The 19147-nt window shown below is 37.1% G+C and overlaps 1 protein-coding gene across 1 annotated transcript; it reads left to right on the forward strand.

The window, feature by feature from the left end:
• Nucleotides 1-4969: 4969 nt before the first annotated feature.
• On the forward strand, nucleotides 4970-13689 carry LOC134849932 (cilia- and flagella-associated protein 251-like). Its single transcript, XM_063866556.1, has 3 exons — nucleotides 4970-5056; nucleotides 9671-12310; nucleotides 12902-13689. The coding sequence occupies exons 1-3, from the start codon at nucleotides 4970-4972 to the stop codon at nucleotides 13673-13675; spliced, it is 3501 nt and encodes a 1166-aa protein (XP_063722626.1). The 3' UTR covers nucleotides 13676-13689.
• Nucleotides 13690-19147: the final 5458 nt, after the last annotated feature.

Here is a 19147-nt window from a genome sequence, read left to right on the forward strand (position 1 = left end):
TAATAATACTTTCGAATCAAACCTCAGCATTTGATCCGAAAGAACAATTATAAACAAATACTGCAAATAATCATCGGGTTGCTCATTTTGATTGTCAACTAATGACTTCTAACAAAATGTTCTCTCTAAATAAAGTAGCACCTTGCAAAGTCCAACCAGAAAATATTAAAGTAACCCGCTTATGTTACTCTATATCAGAGACATTATCGCACAAAAGTAAATGCGACAATGTGTCGAATCAAACACCAATCAAGGCGTTGGTTCTGCGATTCTTTTGATTCGAATGGTATCGACGCTCGACAAAATATGATCACTACTGATCTCCATTTATCTGCCGATCAATGTAAATCGGCCGCCGACAGAGGCTATCTTAACCTAGGCTATGCTAGTATTGGAAATATTCCTTTCAAATTTAATGTTAAAACAATAACTAATGCCCATGCTGGCAAACATCATAACGAATGTGATGGCCGTTCTTGGATTAAATTGGACACTTTTGAAACTTACATGCAAAATGTAACTCTGACTGTTAACCTCAAAGATGGAACAGTCAATAATTGGCAAAACATTCCTTTGCCCTGTCCAGTGTCTACAAATGGATGTGAAACAACATCCTTAGACGCTTTTGCTTATACTTGGGAAGAACCCAACAATTGCGTTTTCACTGTTTTAAACAGATTTCCGGCTAAAATGATTCAAAACGAAGAATCATACTATATAATTAAAGGCGATTCTAGCCCGTCTATTCATTCTACCCATACAAGTGATTCTCAAAAATTTATGCTAGAGGTGATGAATAAACCGCAATCTCTTTGTGGTCATCCCAGACTAGTGTATCCAACTGCATATGATTCACTTTTTATTGCATACACTGACGGTTTCAATATGGATACTGGAATCCAAGTTAAGCCAACCCCAGAAACGGGAACTATTCATAATGCCGGCCAACCAAATTCTACTTTTCTCACAACAAGTGATGATTTGCCACCACTCAAATTTTCAACTCATCAAATTGACTACGAAGCTCATATAGGAACCAAATTGGACTATAACCTTTTTTATAGCTTCTACATGCTCAGAACGGCCGAGTTAGCCCTTCTGCAAAATCAATGTGAGCTAGAACGCTCCTCAATATTGAATACTTTAATGCTTTCACTTGAAAGCCCACGTTTGGCTGGCTATATTTTAACTCAGAACCGCTCTATGTTCTTAGAGACCAATGGCAATGTTGCCTGGCTCTACCATTGTCCGAAATTCTATTCACCTTTGCAATTAATGGATGAATGCTATAATCGCATTCCCATTATGTATAAGGAAAATGTTCGATTTGTTGATCCAATTACGCGACAAACGTTTCAGTCGGCAGATCTACAAGAATGCTCTGACAAACATTCAAATCTCTTTCAACTAGATGTTGATGATGATATTTCCTGGATTGAATTAACCCCTCAAATTACAAGGGTTACAGGAACATATCTATTTAAACCAAAAGAAATAATTCAAAAGATTAAGCATTTTTTAGCCTCTAGCCAAGGCGCTTCAATCTACACTTATGCTCAAATGCCAAAATTCTGGAATATGATTTCCGATAATTCAGAGATGAAAGGAATAGTGCAAAAAGTATCCAGGTCCTTTCTAAATGCTAAAAAATTTCTTTTCACGGACTCATATAGCCCACTAAGCTTTTCTCAAACAATCTATTTGGACTATCTCATCTCTCCAAACTTTTGGAAAAACGAATACACCCGTATATTCGGTAAAGTACAATTCTATTTAGAAAAATGCGGAATAGTCTTCACCTCTTTTCTATTTATGAAATTCATACTAGATTGCCTAGTATTCATAATAAAGGCTATGCATATTCACAAAATCACCGGCCACTCACTACACTTTGGCAAAGTATTATTTGCCGCTTCATATAATATACTTTTCACTTCCATAGTGACCTCAATTTTCACTCAAGATGAGCAAACTGAAAAAATAGAACAAGAATGTGATCAAAAAATGCAAGCTCCTCTTTAAGAGGAAATTGATAAAATAAACCAGGATCGCATGTATCCTCACATCCAATTAACAAGTTTTGAGAGAAGAACTCAAAACTTGGATCACCCAAAAAACACAGTCTAATAAAAAAAATTCTACTGTTCTAGGATATACCAACTGATTCAATTATGGACGCATCACTTGATGACGACTTGAGAGATTTTGAGGACCTTCTCTCACTCCTGCCACCAACTGATCCACTGGACTCGCAGATTTCAGCACTCACTAAACAACCAACTGTTTCTACTACTACAACACCCACTGCAAAGCCAACCTCAACACGATCCTTCGTTGAGGCACTACTTCAAACCAATTCAGCTGTCCCAATAACTACAGCATCAAAGCCACCACCCCTAAAAATTTCACCCCCTGATTTCAAAATACCCCTGGTTCCCTCGAATTCCAAAATTAAAAAACGGACCCAGATTGTAAGACCATATAAGATACTAACGGCAAATACGCCGGTATCAACTTCTCAATATCCAATGACCATTAGGCGACAGCCCTTACACCCCACTGAATTAAATACTAAAATACATATTCAGTTAGAAAGGGAACGATACATTAATTCTAACAGCAATACCGGCTTCGATATGGATCTCAATTGTGCTTTGAATCCATTAATCAATCGTTTTAAATTAGAAGCCTATCACCCTATAAAAAAAATGTACTCCATAACTAATTCCCTTTTTGATTATCAAAAAATCTATGTCCCAGCAAAATATCTGACAGCAAAATTACAAACCCTCCAGTTAGATGACTATACTGAACAAATTCAGCGCAGTCATATCCATGAAACGCATCAAATCCGGGAGCTGAAAAAGCAAATCCACAATTTGAAAACAAAAAATCACCAACTTATAGCCCGGTTGGAAGGAAAATTGTAAAAATTTTATCCTTTCATTTAAACATTTATTCTTTCGTTTTATATAGCTATGTAGTATAGCTATTAATTTTTTCCTTTCTCAACAATTTTGACTTTTATAAAAAAAAATACCCCCTTTGTATGAACCAGTCCTCCCCTTATTACGCGTATGGACATCCACTTCACATACTTCAGGACAAAAGGAGACTTCGGAAAAAGAATTTTCAAGGAATGATATTATTAAACTAACCTGCAAACTTTTGAGAAACAAATAATTTTGATGTATTTAATTTTATAGTTAAATCCTTTGGTTGTGTAAACTCTATTTTGATTTATAAATGTAACTGATGTATTTATATTCATTCAAGCCTGACTCAAAGTATCAGTTGTTCAAAAACATCTGCTACCTGTAATACCAACAAAATATTGAACCAACTTTATGATATTGAAAGAAAAAGCTTCGATCGATCAACAATTACCCCACTATTCAAGTGAAAGTAACAAAAATGAAAGTTTCAGTTTTTTCCTCTCCAAATAGGAGGATGGATATGTTCTGATTTCAAATAGAAACAAAAACATGAATTATTTTATTGCGTTCACAAATTGTGACGCCGCCGCCACCACAAAAGAAATATGTTTTTTTCCCTTGCAAAAGGAAGGGAAATGCTATTGAAATAATTCGTATAACGTTTTAAGCATTGAGAATTGAAACGACTATTCTCATTCAATGCGAATATTAACGATTCCTCTCGTAAAATACGAGCATACGAAACCTTCTTCTCGTAAAATACGAATGTACGAATAGAGAATACGAAGCTTCCAAAAACATCTGCTACCTGTAATACCAACAAACTATTGAACCAACTTTATGAGATTGAAAGAAAAAGCTTCGATCGATCAACAATTACCCCACTATTCAAGTGAAAGTAATAAAAATGAAAGTTTCAGTTTTTTTCCTCTCCAAATAGGAGGATGGATATGTTCTGATTTCAAATAGAAACAAAAACATGAATTATTTTATTGCGTTCACAAATTGTGACGCCGCCGCCACCACAAAAGAAATATGTTTTTTTCCCTTGCAAAAGGAAGGGAAATGCTATTGGAATAATTCGTATAACGTTTTAAGCATTGAGAATTGAAACGACTATTCTCATTCAATGCGAATATCAACGATTCCTCTCGTAAAATACGAGCATACGAAACCTTTTTCTCGTAAAATACGAATGTACGAATAGAGAATACGAAGTTAAGAAGTAACTTCTCATTTGATACGAAAAGTGGTACGATTTCCCATCTGAGTATAAATAGAAGCTCAAAACTACGGGAATTCATTCCCAACAGTTTCTCTTCTAACACCAACACCACTCTCCTCAGCCACTCCAACCAATCACTAAAATAATATCTACTCTCAGTAAAAATATCTCTAATCTCACCGTTAAAATTGATATTGAGTCAAAAGGCAACTTGCTGTAAATTCATACTAACTTCTTTTCTAATAAAATATTTCTCAGCGAATTTTAGATTTACTTTCTAAGATAGAAAGTAGAAAGGACCCTTTATTCCTAGCAAGCGTTTTGTCCGACGTATATAGTTTTGCTAGCGTAATAATGTTCAAACATGTGTAATAGGGTCAATGTTCGCGACTATCTTTTTGACTTTATCGGTCGCGCCAATTTTAATTCCGTGACCCAAAATCCATAGTCTGAACAGGGTTTTAAGCCACGGACAAACTATGGAAACACCGTATCTCGATCGCGACGTTCGAAAAATTATAGTTGCGGACTGAGTCTGGCAATAGCGATCTCGGTCGCGATGGTCCAAAAATTTGTCGCGGTCTGGTCGAAAAATTAGTCGGGGACATGGTCAAAAAGTTACTCGCGACATGGTCGAAAAATAAGTCGCCAAAAAAATTTAAAAACAGTCAAAATAAACAAAAACTTTGAATGACAAATTGAAAGTCGAAACTTACAGTCAAACTGAAATTCAACATATGCAATTATTGTCGGGTAATTTGTTTGCACACAGTAAACAGACGCATTTTGCCGAAAAACCCTAAACATAATGGGTTTTTTTGTGCACTTAGCTAGACCAAACATTTTGCTGATCATTTACGGGACCGCCAACAGAAGGCCTACACATGGTTCCAAGGTAAGCTTTAAGCAACGTAACCAAATCTAATTATTGTCAATTCTAAACTTCCAGGAAGCCTTTAAACATCGTAGCAAGAGGAAACAAAGCTAATTCCGCAGTAACAGGAGGAACAAACAAATGTTGGAACAAGCAAAATTAAGTAATAGAGCAACTGAACTATATCAGGAAATTTTTGCATGTATACGTTTATTTCTTAGGCCGAAAATATGTCTAAAGGGGTGTTAGATAAAAAAAACGGAGATGGTTCTCATGCTTGAAGGACCGAATGCTTGAAAATTTCACCCAATCAAAATCGCTAAGCGTTTCTATTGGCTAACTGCCTTTCTCACAAAACCGAAGTCAAAATTAACAGAAAATGTATTAAATCAGTGGAAAATAATTGAAAATATTACAAATTGCGGGTTACAACTGCATTCCTGTCAGATAATTTTCACGATTCTCTCATCATTTTCAAGATCTAATGATTTCAAAATTATAAGAATTTTTCAGTCTTGAAAACTTATCTGCTTGTTATCTAATCGGTCAATAATAACACTAACGACCTGTATTTATTTTCTTACTTTGAAATTTTCGTGATTTACTTTGAGATTTTGAATACTCAATTCTGATTGGCTGAAAGTAAGTCAAAATTAATTTTAAGCATTCGGTCCTTCAAGCCTGAGGGACGCCACCAATAAAATGATAAGACATTAAGACTACAAGACATTAAAACGACCTATTAGAGTTAAAACATGTAAATTGAACTGTTCGAATTTAGTCGAGTTCTATTTCTCAGAAAAAGTATTGGAGAATTTGTTTGTCGCGTCGTCTTTAAATCGCACCAAAAGTGGTTGCTGTCTTAACGGGTGCCGGACATCAAGCCGACGGGACTTCAAGCCGAATCGTAAAATTAGGGACTTCAAGCCGAATAGTTGCTTATAAAGTCGTGAAATATGATTAATTTGAAAACTTTTTTGAAAAAATTCTGAATTTCATGATCTTTCTTTACTAGTTATAGGCGTTTTCAGAAAATTTAAGCCTCCAAATGATGTTTCGGAAAGTTGAAAAGTAAAACATGGTTGAAGGCATTTTTCATGTTTATAATTTATGCATTTCAAAAACAATCAGAAGTGGCGCATTGTCATGAATAACGCTTATTATGGACTAAACATGACTATAAATTTTTGAAAAGCAACATTTTACAGGTTAAAAAAAAATAGTGCTCTGAGGTGCTTAAAAGTTTAAATTTCGGAAGTCCCGTCGGCATGTTTTCTTAGACCCGGTTTAACAACTATCGTACTAGAGAGAGTTCAAAAAGTTCGGACGTACAGAATTAATTAAAAAGAGCAACTGTCTAGATATCAATGAAAAATAAAACTGAAATAAACATAACGTCGAAAGTACATAAAGCAGAGTTACGGAATCTACTTAACAATCCCCCTTTCAAAAAAGGGGAGGAGAACGTTAAAAAGATTACTTGCAGCAAAATTTCGACCAATCAGAATGCAGCAAAATCCGAATATACATACAATGCTCTTGTGCGAACTTACCATTTTTATTAACAGGGGTGGAGTTTCTTTAGTAGTTACAATAGGGGGAGGGGGATTGTTAAGTTGATCCGAGTTTCGCGCAAAACCTATAACCATGGAGGGCGATTGCAACGGAAGCGTCGAAATGTTTTATAGTAAAATCTGGATGTTCATAGCAGTATTTAAAAATTAGGCTAGCTTAATCATCAGATAATCGACGATCTCGCATTTTGAATTTGGTCTGACAAAAATTCAAGGTTGTTCGGCTCCAGATTGTGCATGCAAAAAAGCGTCGAAACGCACTGATTGTTCATTTTATTTAAATCTGTCTGTCCGAATTTTTTCCGAAAAGGCCATCTAAAATTGGAGAAACTTGCAGGATAAAAATGCTTTAGCTGAACGCAAAATACCCGGGTCTAGGTGCTCACTTTGTTTCGACCGTCTCGTCCAAAAATCTGAATATTTCGACTGGCTCGACCAAAAATTGGCATGTTTTGACCATCTCATAGACGAGCTTAATATGCCAAAGAACAGGTCGATAACCATCAAAATGTAGATTGCGCACAGTTAAAACAACGGTCGATCACTGTCGATGCACAATCGAGCACGTCGAACAAAACCAAAAGATAGGTCAAGCACAGTCGAAACATATCGCGAGCGCTGCCAAAGCCAATAAACGGACGAGTCAAACATAAGTCAAACACTTCCAAAACATAGATTAAATCCAGTCAAAATATAGAAATGGTCTGATTAAGAAATGAACAAACTCGTCAAAAATTAAGATTAGGAAATCGTCAAAGATGGCTAGTTAAAACGATCTGATTAAGAAATGACCAAAATTGTCGAAAATTGAGATTAAGAAATTGGAGTTAAAAAGGGCTAGTTATAATGTCAAAATTTGTTTGAAGAAACAAATCACACCGAGCCCAAATATTCGGTTGCTTTCATTACAAAATTTGTAACAAAAAGAAGATTTTCAGGTTCGAATACAAAATTAAACTGCTCGCATCACTCAAAATTGCTGCGTATATTTTCATTGTTTTTATAGAGCTGTACGCCCTGAAGTTTTTTATCAAACTTTTCACTTTCTTGAGCAAGCATTTTTCTTTATTCGTTTCAAATCATTTAAAATTTTTGTTCATTTTCGAAAAAGATTTGTGTGTTGTTCCGACTTTTGAAGAAAAAGAGCGGTTAGTTGTTTTTTGTGCTTGTGACAAAATTTTTCCCATACTATCTCAAAAACATTGATATACTAAGTTTTAAAATTAAGCAAAAATCACCTGTGTTTTTTTGATACATTAGATAGGCTTGAAATTTTTCAGTATGGCGTTGAAGTTATTGCTCTTTTTTCTTTCGTTTTTTAAAATTGAAAGTGTCAACATATCCCGGCTCAAACGTTAGCACTTTTTTTCAATTCCCTTTGGCAAGATTTTTTGGCACTCCTGTACTTCGGCGCTCTTTTATTTAGCCAATAACGCTTGCGTAAATTACAAAACATCTACTTTGAAAAATATATTTTACTTTTTGACTTAGCTGTCGCGTACCCAGTTTAGTCTACAAGCAATGACCAAATTAACGAGGATCGCATGCTGCTTTTAAAAATTGTTATTTAGCCGAATTGAGTCTCAATTTTGCTTAACAGTTGCAGGTTAAATAGAAAACAAGACTGGTCGTATCAGGGCAAAGCCCTGATTGTTCCCACTGCCTTTTAAGGTCTATGGGGCAGTAAAAACCTGAACAAAATAAATGTAATAAAAAAAATTTTTGTTGAGATTTCTTGTGAAACTCAACGCCGTCACGCCATTTAAAGTAAAAAATGGAAGATTTTGCTCCTAGTAACAAATCAATTATGGCGAATAAGCTTCTTTTAACCAATTTGGAACAATTTCTGAGACGAATTAAATCTCCGTTAACGCGTTCATAGCGCAAATTATATCGCGCTTTAATAGTCCCAAATTATCCAAAATTGCAAAATTCAAACTCTCGTAACTTTATGAAACAGGATTACAGGTGAAATATCTTTTGAAGTCTAAACTCAGGACAACAATAACTCTTGAATGATATAAAGAAATTCCGACAAAAATGACTAATTATTAAGGCGAAATTTGTCCCCGAGCACAAATATTCCGTTACTTTCAAAAATAGCTAATCCGAGAACGCATTTCATACTTTTCGCAAACTTTTGCACCAGTGCTGATTGATTGCTGGTTTTTTGATGATTTTCATGCGGACACTGTCGACTATCTGACAATATACGACATCAAAAAATCGGATGTTTTTTTCCAAATGATTTGATTCAATAAAAGTTTTAATTCTATTTCGAGTTTGAGTAGTTGTTTCGATGTTGCGCAGTATTTTCGAAATTTTGAGCCTGGGTTCCTTTTAAGCGCTTGCTTATAAGTTAAACTTATTTTATCTGATGAAACGCTCAAAATTTTGTACAAGTAAACGAGCATAATGATGAGCGCGCCAGTGTGAAGAGCATGCATAAATATGAAATCATCTAGCACTTTATTTCTTTATTAAATCTACCACTTCACATACTATGGCCTCGATTGAAATTTTTTGGGCTCATTTTTAAAGATTTATGAGAAAGACAAGAGTAGTGATGGAGTATTTATCATTACGCCCTTTCTGGTTATAACTTTGCTTGTAAAATAAAATTCCAGGAAACATTTTCTTCCAACAAAAATGGTTTTGCTTTTCAGATAGATTATGACTAGGGGCGAAGATTATGATAGTGGAAAAAGCATGAAAAAAAATCACACGATAAGTAACTCATCAGGTTAATAGTCAGGAACACTAACTAGAATTCCTCCTTCAAAATAATCTCATTCAGTCCCTCCATAAAAGATATTGGAATACAACAGTTTTTAAAAACTCTTCGTTTCGTTTCTGGGAGGATTTCTCAGTTCGCAAAATTACGAACTTTTTACACAGCAACCGGCTATACCCTTGGTATTTTTTTTAAAGGTGATGCACTAGTTTACCAAAACCTGCACTATTTTGAAACTAGGCGAAACTTTGGCTTGGGTCGCTCTGATAGACTTAAGTTGAATTATGCACATAAGTGGACTGTCATCAAATCAATATTTTTTTTAAGATTCAGCCGGGCAAGGAGGGGGAGGGAACAGATAATAAAGAGAACTCTGGAGACAAAATTGAAGAAGATGGTCAAGACGAACCACCGAAAGAAAAGGCGGAAGACGATGCTGGGGCCGATGAGACAGTCGAGGAGGTGAAAGAGCCCGAAGACAACAAAGTAAACGAAGAAATTCCTGCTAAAACTCCTGGAGATGAAAATGCTGAAACAGTAGCAAAAGTTCACGACGAGGAAGATGACGCAAGTAGTCAAGAGGGAGAAGAAAACTTAGACAATGATAGAGAAAGCATGGCTAACAAGATGCTAGGCGAAGCAGATTCTAACAATATTGAAGATGAGTACATAACAGATCAAATTCCATCTGACAGAGTGCCCGAGTTCCAGAAACCGGGAACTGAAACGATTCCAGAAGGAGGACAAGACGTGGAAACAGAAGGGAAAATAAAACCGGATGATACAATCGTCGCACCTGTTGGACCAAACGCGCAAGAACTTCCTGAAATGCGAACAGAGCAAGAGACTGTTCAGAACGAGGGAACAATGGGAACAGAAGGCGAGGGTCAGAAAACCTCCCAGCCAACAAGTCGCGCAGGTGGTCATTCATCAGACGCTCATTTGTCCACAACAACAGATGGTCCTTCTACTGAGCCTCCACCGGCAGGTCGGGTTAAAAAAGAGCAGCCGGAGAAAAAGAGGGGATCGTCGGCAAACTCAAAGCCGACTGCCAAACAGTTAAATCATTGCTTGAATCTCGACTGGTGCTTCGGGGTGAACAAATATTGCCCAGCTCTAAACATGCTGTACAAACTAAACGCGGATGATCCTGGCCGTGATTCGGTTTTGTACACGTGTTCGAATATTGCTGTTTTGTACGACTTCAACGAAAACACTCAAACATTACTTCAAGGCCACAGTCACGCAATTACATGCACGGATACAAGCGAAGATAAACGCTGGCTGGTGACTGCCGATTCTGGGAAGTTCGCGTCCATAATTATTTGGGATACCTTCACTTTCATCCCGGTTCAGACCATTTTTGATCCCCATCCGAGTGCTGACGGATCTGGCGATGACACAGGTGTCGCAGCAATTGCGATGACTAATGATGCCAAGTATATAGCTAGTGTCAGCTCTTCGACTCCACAATCTGTCAGCATCTGGGATTGGACATCTCGTAGTGGTGTCAGCGCCACCGCAAGTGTCACTCTGAGCCTCCATGACACTCATGTTCAAACGTTCATCAAGTTCAATCCAGCTAATCCATTTCAGTTGGTATCTAACAGCCAAGATCAAGTCGTATTCTACCTTTGGGACGGTGCTGAAAACTTGAATTACCATGACCCTAAAGTGACCGATAAGGACTTCAATAGATTTGTCGGTACCTTCAGCCAATCTATTCACGCTCCTGGAAGTAAATGGACGTTCACGGCAACGAGCGCTGGCAACATGGTTGTTTGGGCTCCTGACAAGGCTCTGGACCGACAAGCTGCTAGCACCCCTTCGGCACTATACAAACTGAAAGCATTCAAACTTGTGAAGCTGCAAGAGCGAGCCTTAACGGTATTGACAACCCATGACCAATACGTAGTCACTGGTGATATTGCTGGGTGCATTAAGTTCTACGACAACCAATTAAGAATGATCAATTGGTATCAGGACTTCGACAGAATTGGCCCTATTAATTCAGTGTCGTTCGCGTACTGTCCAGGGTTTCCGTTCACGGTAGCCAGGAACAACAAAATGCCGACAGATGCGACAATTGAAGCGAATAAATTTCCCATTAAAGATTTCATCATCAGCACCATAACTGCCAAAGTAGGAAAGGTTCAAAATGACGGGACTGAACTAGTAATGATTTCACAGGAGCACGATGAAGCAATCTACGCACTGGCAGCGCATCCGAAAAGGTCGCACATTTGCATGGGAAGTTTTGCAGGTTATATCAAAGTCTGGGACTATGAGAAGAAAAAAGTCGTGTGTGATCTTAAGCTGAAATTCAAACAATTAGTGACATGTTTGACCTATGACCCCTCAGGTACTTTTATCGCCTTTGGGTTTGACGATGGAAATGTTCGGGTCATGGATTCTTTGACCTTGGCTGATGAACTCAAACAACCTTTTGCCATGTCGCAAAAGTCAATCACCCATATCAAATTCTCGCACAATTCTAAATATCTCGTGACTGCAGATAAAGACTTATGCGTGGTTGTCTACAAAGCTCAGTTTAGCGAAGGTTCGGCGCCATTTGTTTTCTTCGGCAAAAACCGAGCGCACTACAAAGAGATCACGGAAATCATGTTCGGAGTCGCACTGGAAAGCGAGTTTCCACGACTTATGTCAATCGGTAGAGACAGAGTGCTAGTCGAGTACGACCTTGAAAACAGTTCGGAAGACGACATCCGAATTGCCAGCACTAATAAAATCGAGCAAAGCGGGGTACCTTTGAGTCTCGCGTGGTATCCGCCGGTTATGAAAGAGGATTTCTTGATTACAGCGAACGATCAGTTTAAACTGAAGTTGTTCAATTCGACTACCAAGATGTGTAGGAAAACTGTTCTCGGGCCGACTTACGGGACGCCGCTGACCAAACTGGCGGTGCTTCCGCATATCGAAGACCCATTTAAGGAGCCAAGGTATAAAGCTAAAATCAGATGTGAATGCACAAAACATACAAATAACTAAAACTTGCGAAAAGTTTTCAAACAATTGATATGTGCACTTTTAATTGTAACAACGCACGTAAATGAACAACTTTCAGAAAAAATTGAAGTTTTCAATTGTTTCAACGCGCACGAAATATAAAAGCTTGATAAAACTATATTGAAATAAATAAGGAAAACTATACCCTTCCATTCTAAAATAGTCCATTTTATCACATTGGTTTTTTTCAACTACCCGAAATTTTTCGTCCCCATCATTCCAAAATAAATGATTCCCAATTCACGATAAAAAAACGCAAGATAATCGCTTAAAAGGAGACTGTCTTGTCCGTCCGTTACTTTGTTTCAATTCCTCAATCTGCAAGTTTCATGCACCCCTCCATCAATAGACCGCCAAATTTGAGAGATCTTTTAACCGGGCAGTTTTCAATTTCAGCGTCAGATAATTCCCCACCAGCAAGGCAAATGTTCTCTTTTTAATTATAGGGGGAAAACATTTGCACTTTTATACTTTCAGGAATTGCATTTTCATATATGTTGAATTACTTTTTAACTTTGTTCCATTTTCCAGGTTCACTTTCCTGCTATTGAGGCCTGTTCTAAGCTAGGCGGCGAAGACCTAGTCCCTTTCTACGACCTAATGCAGGGAGGAAGGGAAGGTCATCTGTTTAAAGAACTCGAGGACTACTTCGATTACGCAATGGTCAGATCACAAGGGGTCAACACAATGAAAAAACGACATGTCTCTGTTACTATTCCGATCAGCGAGATCCCATTTGTAATGCGAGCTCTCGGATTTTACCCAACCGAACAGGAAATCGAAGACATGCTGAATGAAATTAAGTTTTCAAAGTACGTGGAGACCGGAAATTACGTAACTGACATCGACCTGAACACTTTCATAAAGTTGTACGTCAATCATCGTCCAGCTTTTGGACTGAACCCGCACCTAATTGCCGAATCTTTTGAGCATCTTGGAGTCATGGACCAAAAAGGCCATTACATAATCGATCGCGACGAGTTCATAGAGATACTTCAAAACCGAGGCGAGCAGCTCAACGATTCGGACCTAGCCGAGTTCATTTCTGTTCTGCTCGGAATAAGCCCTGAGGGATCGGTTTCTGAGATGAAAGAGTTCAAAGCGATCGAACAAGACCCGGATTTATTTGCCCGACTACCGGTAGAAATTTCGGCCGATTTGTTTTCGAACACGCTCCTCGGCTTTCCGGTCTCAAGTATCATGACCAATAACGGCGTTGAAGAGTCAGAAAAGGGATCAAAATGGACTCCCGAGGCATCGGCTAAAAGTGTGCGCCTTGTGACCACAGGAACTCAGGCTGAATGATTCAAATTGAAACGCTAAAATTTCTTGCATCAACCAAATAACTTTTTTCCATGAAAATTTTATAAGCAAAAACGATTTCTTTTTGTAACTATTTTTGGTTTAACCAAGAAACTAAAGAGACAAGTAGAGAATGCAAATTTTTGATGAGAGAACTGTATAGCGTTGCTCCCAAAAACGCTAAAATTAGTAGTAAATGTCGGGGCAAAATCATCCGGGGGGGGGGGGGTGGTGATCGCCATGTATTAAGATAGGGAATAGAGCATCCGGTCACCAACCTATATATAAAGATAGGTTGTCGATTTCCTATGTATTAAGATAGGGAATAGGTTTCCTAATTACCAGGTTTCAGACGGTAAGTTTTTTCGGCGCGCGAATCTCCCATGTATAGTGTATAGATTTCCTTATGTATTAATACATTGCAGGGTTTTAAGAACTCATTAAGATAAGAAAATGGTTTCCCAATGTATTAAGATAGGGAATAGCTTTCCCAATGTATTACAATGATAAGGTTTAAAATTGTAAGTTTCAAAAAAAATTGGCGTCCGATTTTGTTGATTTTCCAGATTCTAAAAATTTTCTTAATCGAAAAACAATATAACGTAGCGTTTAAAAAGAAATTTTGAAAAAAAAGTTAATTTCAGAGAAAATGTTTTAATTCACAGCTTCGTATACGATTTGACTACATAATCTATTAAAAATTTAGAGGTTTAGTATGTATTCCATCACATTCATTTTCCCGTGTAGAATAAAATAGCTCAGTCCGTTTTTAGTTTGATCATAAGTTGCGACTGCATGGTTAATCGTTTTAAATCATCTATTTGTTGACTTCAAATTCACTGCCTCATCCAATACTTGACGATACTTTGCCGTCGGGCCATCTCCAGACTCTTCTAAAGCGCGTTTGTTCATTGCTTTACTGCTAAACCTATACGTTTGACTTTTACTATCTTAACAGCAATAGGTTTTAGTACACTGGCATACTATTTCGGTGCATCTGAACTCCTTTTTGAACAATCTTGGTTCTCTCTTGTCATGTTTTCTATGTTTAGAACAGCAAGTACGGGGAAAACATTTTTTTTTCCGCATCTGCTCTGAAATCGTCTCGACAGTCCTGGCTTTGCTTTTCAGTCTATTCTGCTCGCTTGCTGGGAAGGATACATTCATCTAATTCTTCTTCTGACAGAGCCAAATAGAGGGGATCTGTATCCATTTCGATTTCTTCGAATTTGTTGACATCGCAAAATTTATCAAAAAAGTTATAATACAGCTCCAACATTCTCAACATGGGTATACTGTAGTTTAAAGAATCCTACTATAATTGGTTCACGATGCTCTATAGTAGATTTCACAAATTCCACTTCGTACAAATCTTTAGCTACGACAATGAGTCTCTTGAAGAATTGGTTATTGTTAGCTTTATGTTTTTTTTGTCTCAAAGATATTTTGTCATTGTTTGTTTTGATTTGTCCATTATCTGATAGCCGTAGGAACTGTTTCCTAGAAGTTTCAATGTTTCGGCTAGTACGCCAGACAAAGGAATTTCATCGCCGATTCGCTTAGCATGAACAACAGACTGAACAAAACTGTTGAATACTCTACGCGAAGTGTATTGTACAAAAAGATGAATTTTTGTACACTGTAGTCCAGGACCCAACTAAAAAAATGAAAAGTGATGTGATAAAAGTTCCGTTGGTCAACTTGAAGCTCGATATCAACTTTCTTTGCGACTAATTTAACAAATCGTTTTCTTTCTCATTTGTCTTCATATATTCCTCAATATCGTTTCTAGTCACATCTATATTCTTGAAAATAGGTGGGAAATCGAAAAGTTTTGCTTTTAGCTCAACTGGAACACTCAGATCGCATTGCACGTAGCCGAAAATTGTTTCATTTCTAATTTTTTGCACTAGTGAATCGGCAGAAAGAAGTCTTTTGAAGTGGAAATGAAATTTTGATGTAATTTTTTTTTACGTCTACATGGTTTTTAAATTGATCCCACCAATTACACTCCCACATTTCTTCTATAGAGTATCCTTTTTCTCGAATGTGATCTTTTCGAAGCTCATCCATTTCTATTTTGTTGGTTCCGCAATTGATATCATCATCATTTAGGCTCGGTCTAGCTTCTTGACAAGGGCAAAAATGGAAATAACAACCCATTGCTTCAAGACAGTCTTACAATGGTTGCAATAAACATCACTACTAGAGCCATCAATTTTTCTGTCTTCCTGTAGTGTAGTAACTCTCAATTTTACATTCAAGTCTGGTTGCTTGAAAGTATGACATGACCATGAACTCGATTTTGCCTTGCCTTGAGTTTTTGTCTTTCTTCATCGTAGTCCCATCTCGTATATAAACCTGTGGGCATATAACGACACATAGAATAAGGACAGAGTTGACTAGCATCAATACCAACGATTAATTTACACAAACTGTTTGGTTTTCGACTAAATGTTTTGTTTGCTACTGCTTTTCTTGTGAAAACAATTGAGGGACCACCGGTCATATCTTCCCGTAATTTTTCAAGCAAGTCACTATCACTCGAAAAGAATGGGTAAAACTTATAGTCGAATGACTTGTGTAGACATATATTGGCTAGATTCGGTAGTGTGCAGCCGAGCTTTAACATGTTTATCCCTTTGTCATGATAAAAGGCAATCATTTGCTGCATAGCATCAAGGGTAGGAACAATATCTTTGTTGCTATGCCACTGTAGAAAATCGCGAAATGATGTTATCTTTTCCTGTTACCAGATAGATTTCAAGAAGTCGTAGTTTTCCAATCCAATAGGTGGTTTAGTTTTGAGGCCGAGTTTTTTCAAGACTTGCTCTTCAGTTATCCCAGTGTTAAGAAGTTTTTGATAATCATCAAACTCTTTATCGAGAGGGTTGCTATTCTTCTGGCTATTCTGAGAGGGTTTGCCGTAGAAGTCTTCATACGAGGGTAGTTGTTGCTCATCAAGCTGGTTGGGAGTATCAAACCACTCGTATGGAAAGTAACTTTTCATCTAACTGGCTTTGTAAGCTTTTAGAAAAGAGTCTAAAGTAGTAGCTCCACCCAAAAACTTCATAATGTTCAGAAGCTGAACATTTACAAACTTGAACGAAACAAAGTCGTTTGCTTTCTTGATATTTGAAGGTTCAATTAATTTTTCGTTGATAAGGTAGGGAATGAGGTATGATTTAATGAGGTTTATATCATACCGACCACTGTTGAATCCAAATACTGGCGAAGTATTGGTGTATCTCTCTAGATGTTCCATCAAACCAATCAATCGATTTTTTTGAATCCCGAAAAAGTGAGTGAGAGCGTCTGTTTCTTCCTCATCCTCGATACATTCGTCTTTGTACTCTCTTGCTTCACTCTTACTGAAACAACCTCATTCATTAAGCAGGCTAAAAGTTGCGTGTAACCCTTTTTTGATGTTATTTTCAATTTCCCGAAACTTTGATCAAATTTTGGTTTTATTTTGTTTTGCTAACAACTCCAAAATTGCGAAAAAGTCAGTATTGAGGGATTGAGGATCTTTGTCACAAAAAATATGGGTTTGTCAAGCAAGTTCCATGAAATTGACACTGATACGGGTTCATGCTTCCCAATTCAAAATATTGTTTCGGTTGGTTTTACTTCTTCGGATGGCACGCAAATTGATTCAAAGTCAAAAAAAGCGACATTTTTGAATATGGTTTGTTGTTTGGTGTACTCAATATCGAACCCATCCAGTTTTTCAAACAACGTCTCTCGTAGAAAACAAACATTCTTTGGGTAAATGTTTTTGATTCGGTCCTTGCAACAGAGAAGATGGCGGTTGAGTGGTCTGCTTTGTGGAAAAATTTATCGCAAGTTGGGCATCGGAAGCATTTGAAGAAATCGTTGATGTTATTGACGTAAATAATGTGGCTGTTGTATCATAGACGTTTAAATTTATTCTCGTATTTACCGAATTTTCTCCGAGCTAGTTTTCCTACGAAGTTTCCGTCTTCAATGTCGATATCGTAGATAAAGATGTTTTTCTCTACTACATCTTCAACTATTGGTAGACTGTCCAACGAAACTCTACAAAATTGTTTCCGATCACCACCTGATTTTTTCAAGAAAAGCATTAAAAATCATGGAGGTGGATGTTTCAAGGTAAGTTGTTCCATGTAAATGAACTGCAAGTGCTCGAAACAAACACAAATTTTCATTGTATGGTTGCTGGGTGTGCGCATCGGAAATCAACCAATTAACCTGGTGATTCCTCAGAATTGGTTCAGGAATCACTGATCTGGACATCCTATGGGTAAGTTTTTCCGTTGGACAGCAAAAATGTTCACATAAGTGATCAGCTTGAATCGCTATTTCGTTTTTTTTGTCTCTCCTGTGTACAAACTTCAATGATATCTTGCTTATAGACCTTGTTCTGTATAGTTGTCATGTCTGCTTAGTACAAAGCAGTATAGATTTATTAAAGAGGGTGTTATTTTCATGAGCGTAGAAATAACGATATTCACCCGTTTCTATATTGCGTAACACAAATCCCAAAGCAATGTTGATTTTTGCTGCACAATCAAGTTTTTCAAAGAATTGATCCAGTTTTTCATTATCTAGATTAGGATCTAGTTTTGAAAATTGTAAACTGAATACTTTGTGGCGTCCATTTTCTATCTCGGTGTCTGTCAAGAAGTGTTGGCAGGCATTCAACCCATCTCGTAGCTGATCACTATCCTCCTCGTTTTTCAAGATTTTATTCAAATCAGCAACAGAATCACTCGTTTTCCTCGCCTTCAGACCGTGATCTTTCTTGCGATGTTGTTGAAATGAATAATATCTTGGAAAATTTTTCTCACACGATACACACTTTGTTTACTTCGGTAGTGACTTTACGTGCTTCTTGCCCGTATGGAATTTCATATATTGCTTGTTGTAAGTGAAATAATTACCATCAGGACAAAAAAAAACTCCTCGCCCGCAAATTTTGCGGTGTCGAGCTGCATGCGCACTAACTTACATGTTTCAACAGTCCCCACACTGCACTTTCTCGTTTCTATTCAGCGATGGCATCTAAAAAATGGAAAAATAATTGAGTCTCAATATAAAGGAATTGGTACTTGTTACATATCAAAATGGCAGATTTAAAATGTCCCAAAAAAGTAACAAAATTATACTTACTTTGAATTGTTGAAAATTTTTGAAAAAAAAAGTCGAGTAGGTATACAAAGTATAGAGCGATTACTTTTAACGTAAAACAAAATCGGATTGATATGAGATTGTTTACTATTACTTAGTGAAAATCAACCAATCAGAACTGATTTATGTTTTAGTATCACTGTATACTGGAAATCAACCAATCAGGATCCAGCATTGTCCAAAAAAGAACTGTTTATCTTTTTTTAAATATTTTAATCTATATTTGAAAAATATCTATCAAAAACATTTGAATTTCCTCCAGTTACTTTACAAGAAAAAAGAAAAAATTCTAATTGATTTTCT

Source organism: Symsagittifera roscoffensis, chromosome 1 (genome assembly GCF_963678635.1).
Source record: "Symsagittifera roscoffensis chromosome 1, txSymRosc1.1, whole genome shotgun sequence".
NCBI classification, from domain to species: domain Eukaryota; kingdom Metazoa; phylum Xenacoelomorpha; order Acoela; family Convolutidae; genus Symsagittifera; species Symsagittifera roscoffensis.

Bases quoted from the DNA above. Each gene is read 5' to 3' on its own strand.
- LOC134849932 (XM_063866556.1), top strand. From the start codon at position 4,970: ATGGGTTTTTTTGTGCACTTAGCTAGACCAAACATTTTGCTGATCATT. The intron at 5,057-9,670 runs GTAAGCTTTAAG...ATTTTTTTTAAG, and splicing joins GGCCTACACATGGTTCCAAG to ATTCAGCCGGGCAAGGAGGG. The intron at 12,311-12,901 runs GCTAAAATCAGA...TCCATTTTCCAG, and splicing joins TTAAGGAGCCAAGGTATAAA to GTTCACTTTCCTGCTATTGA.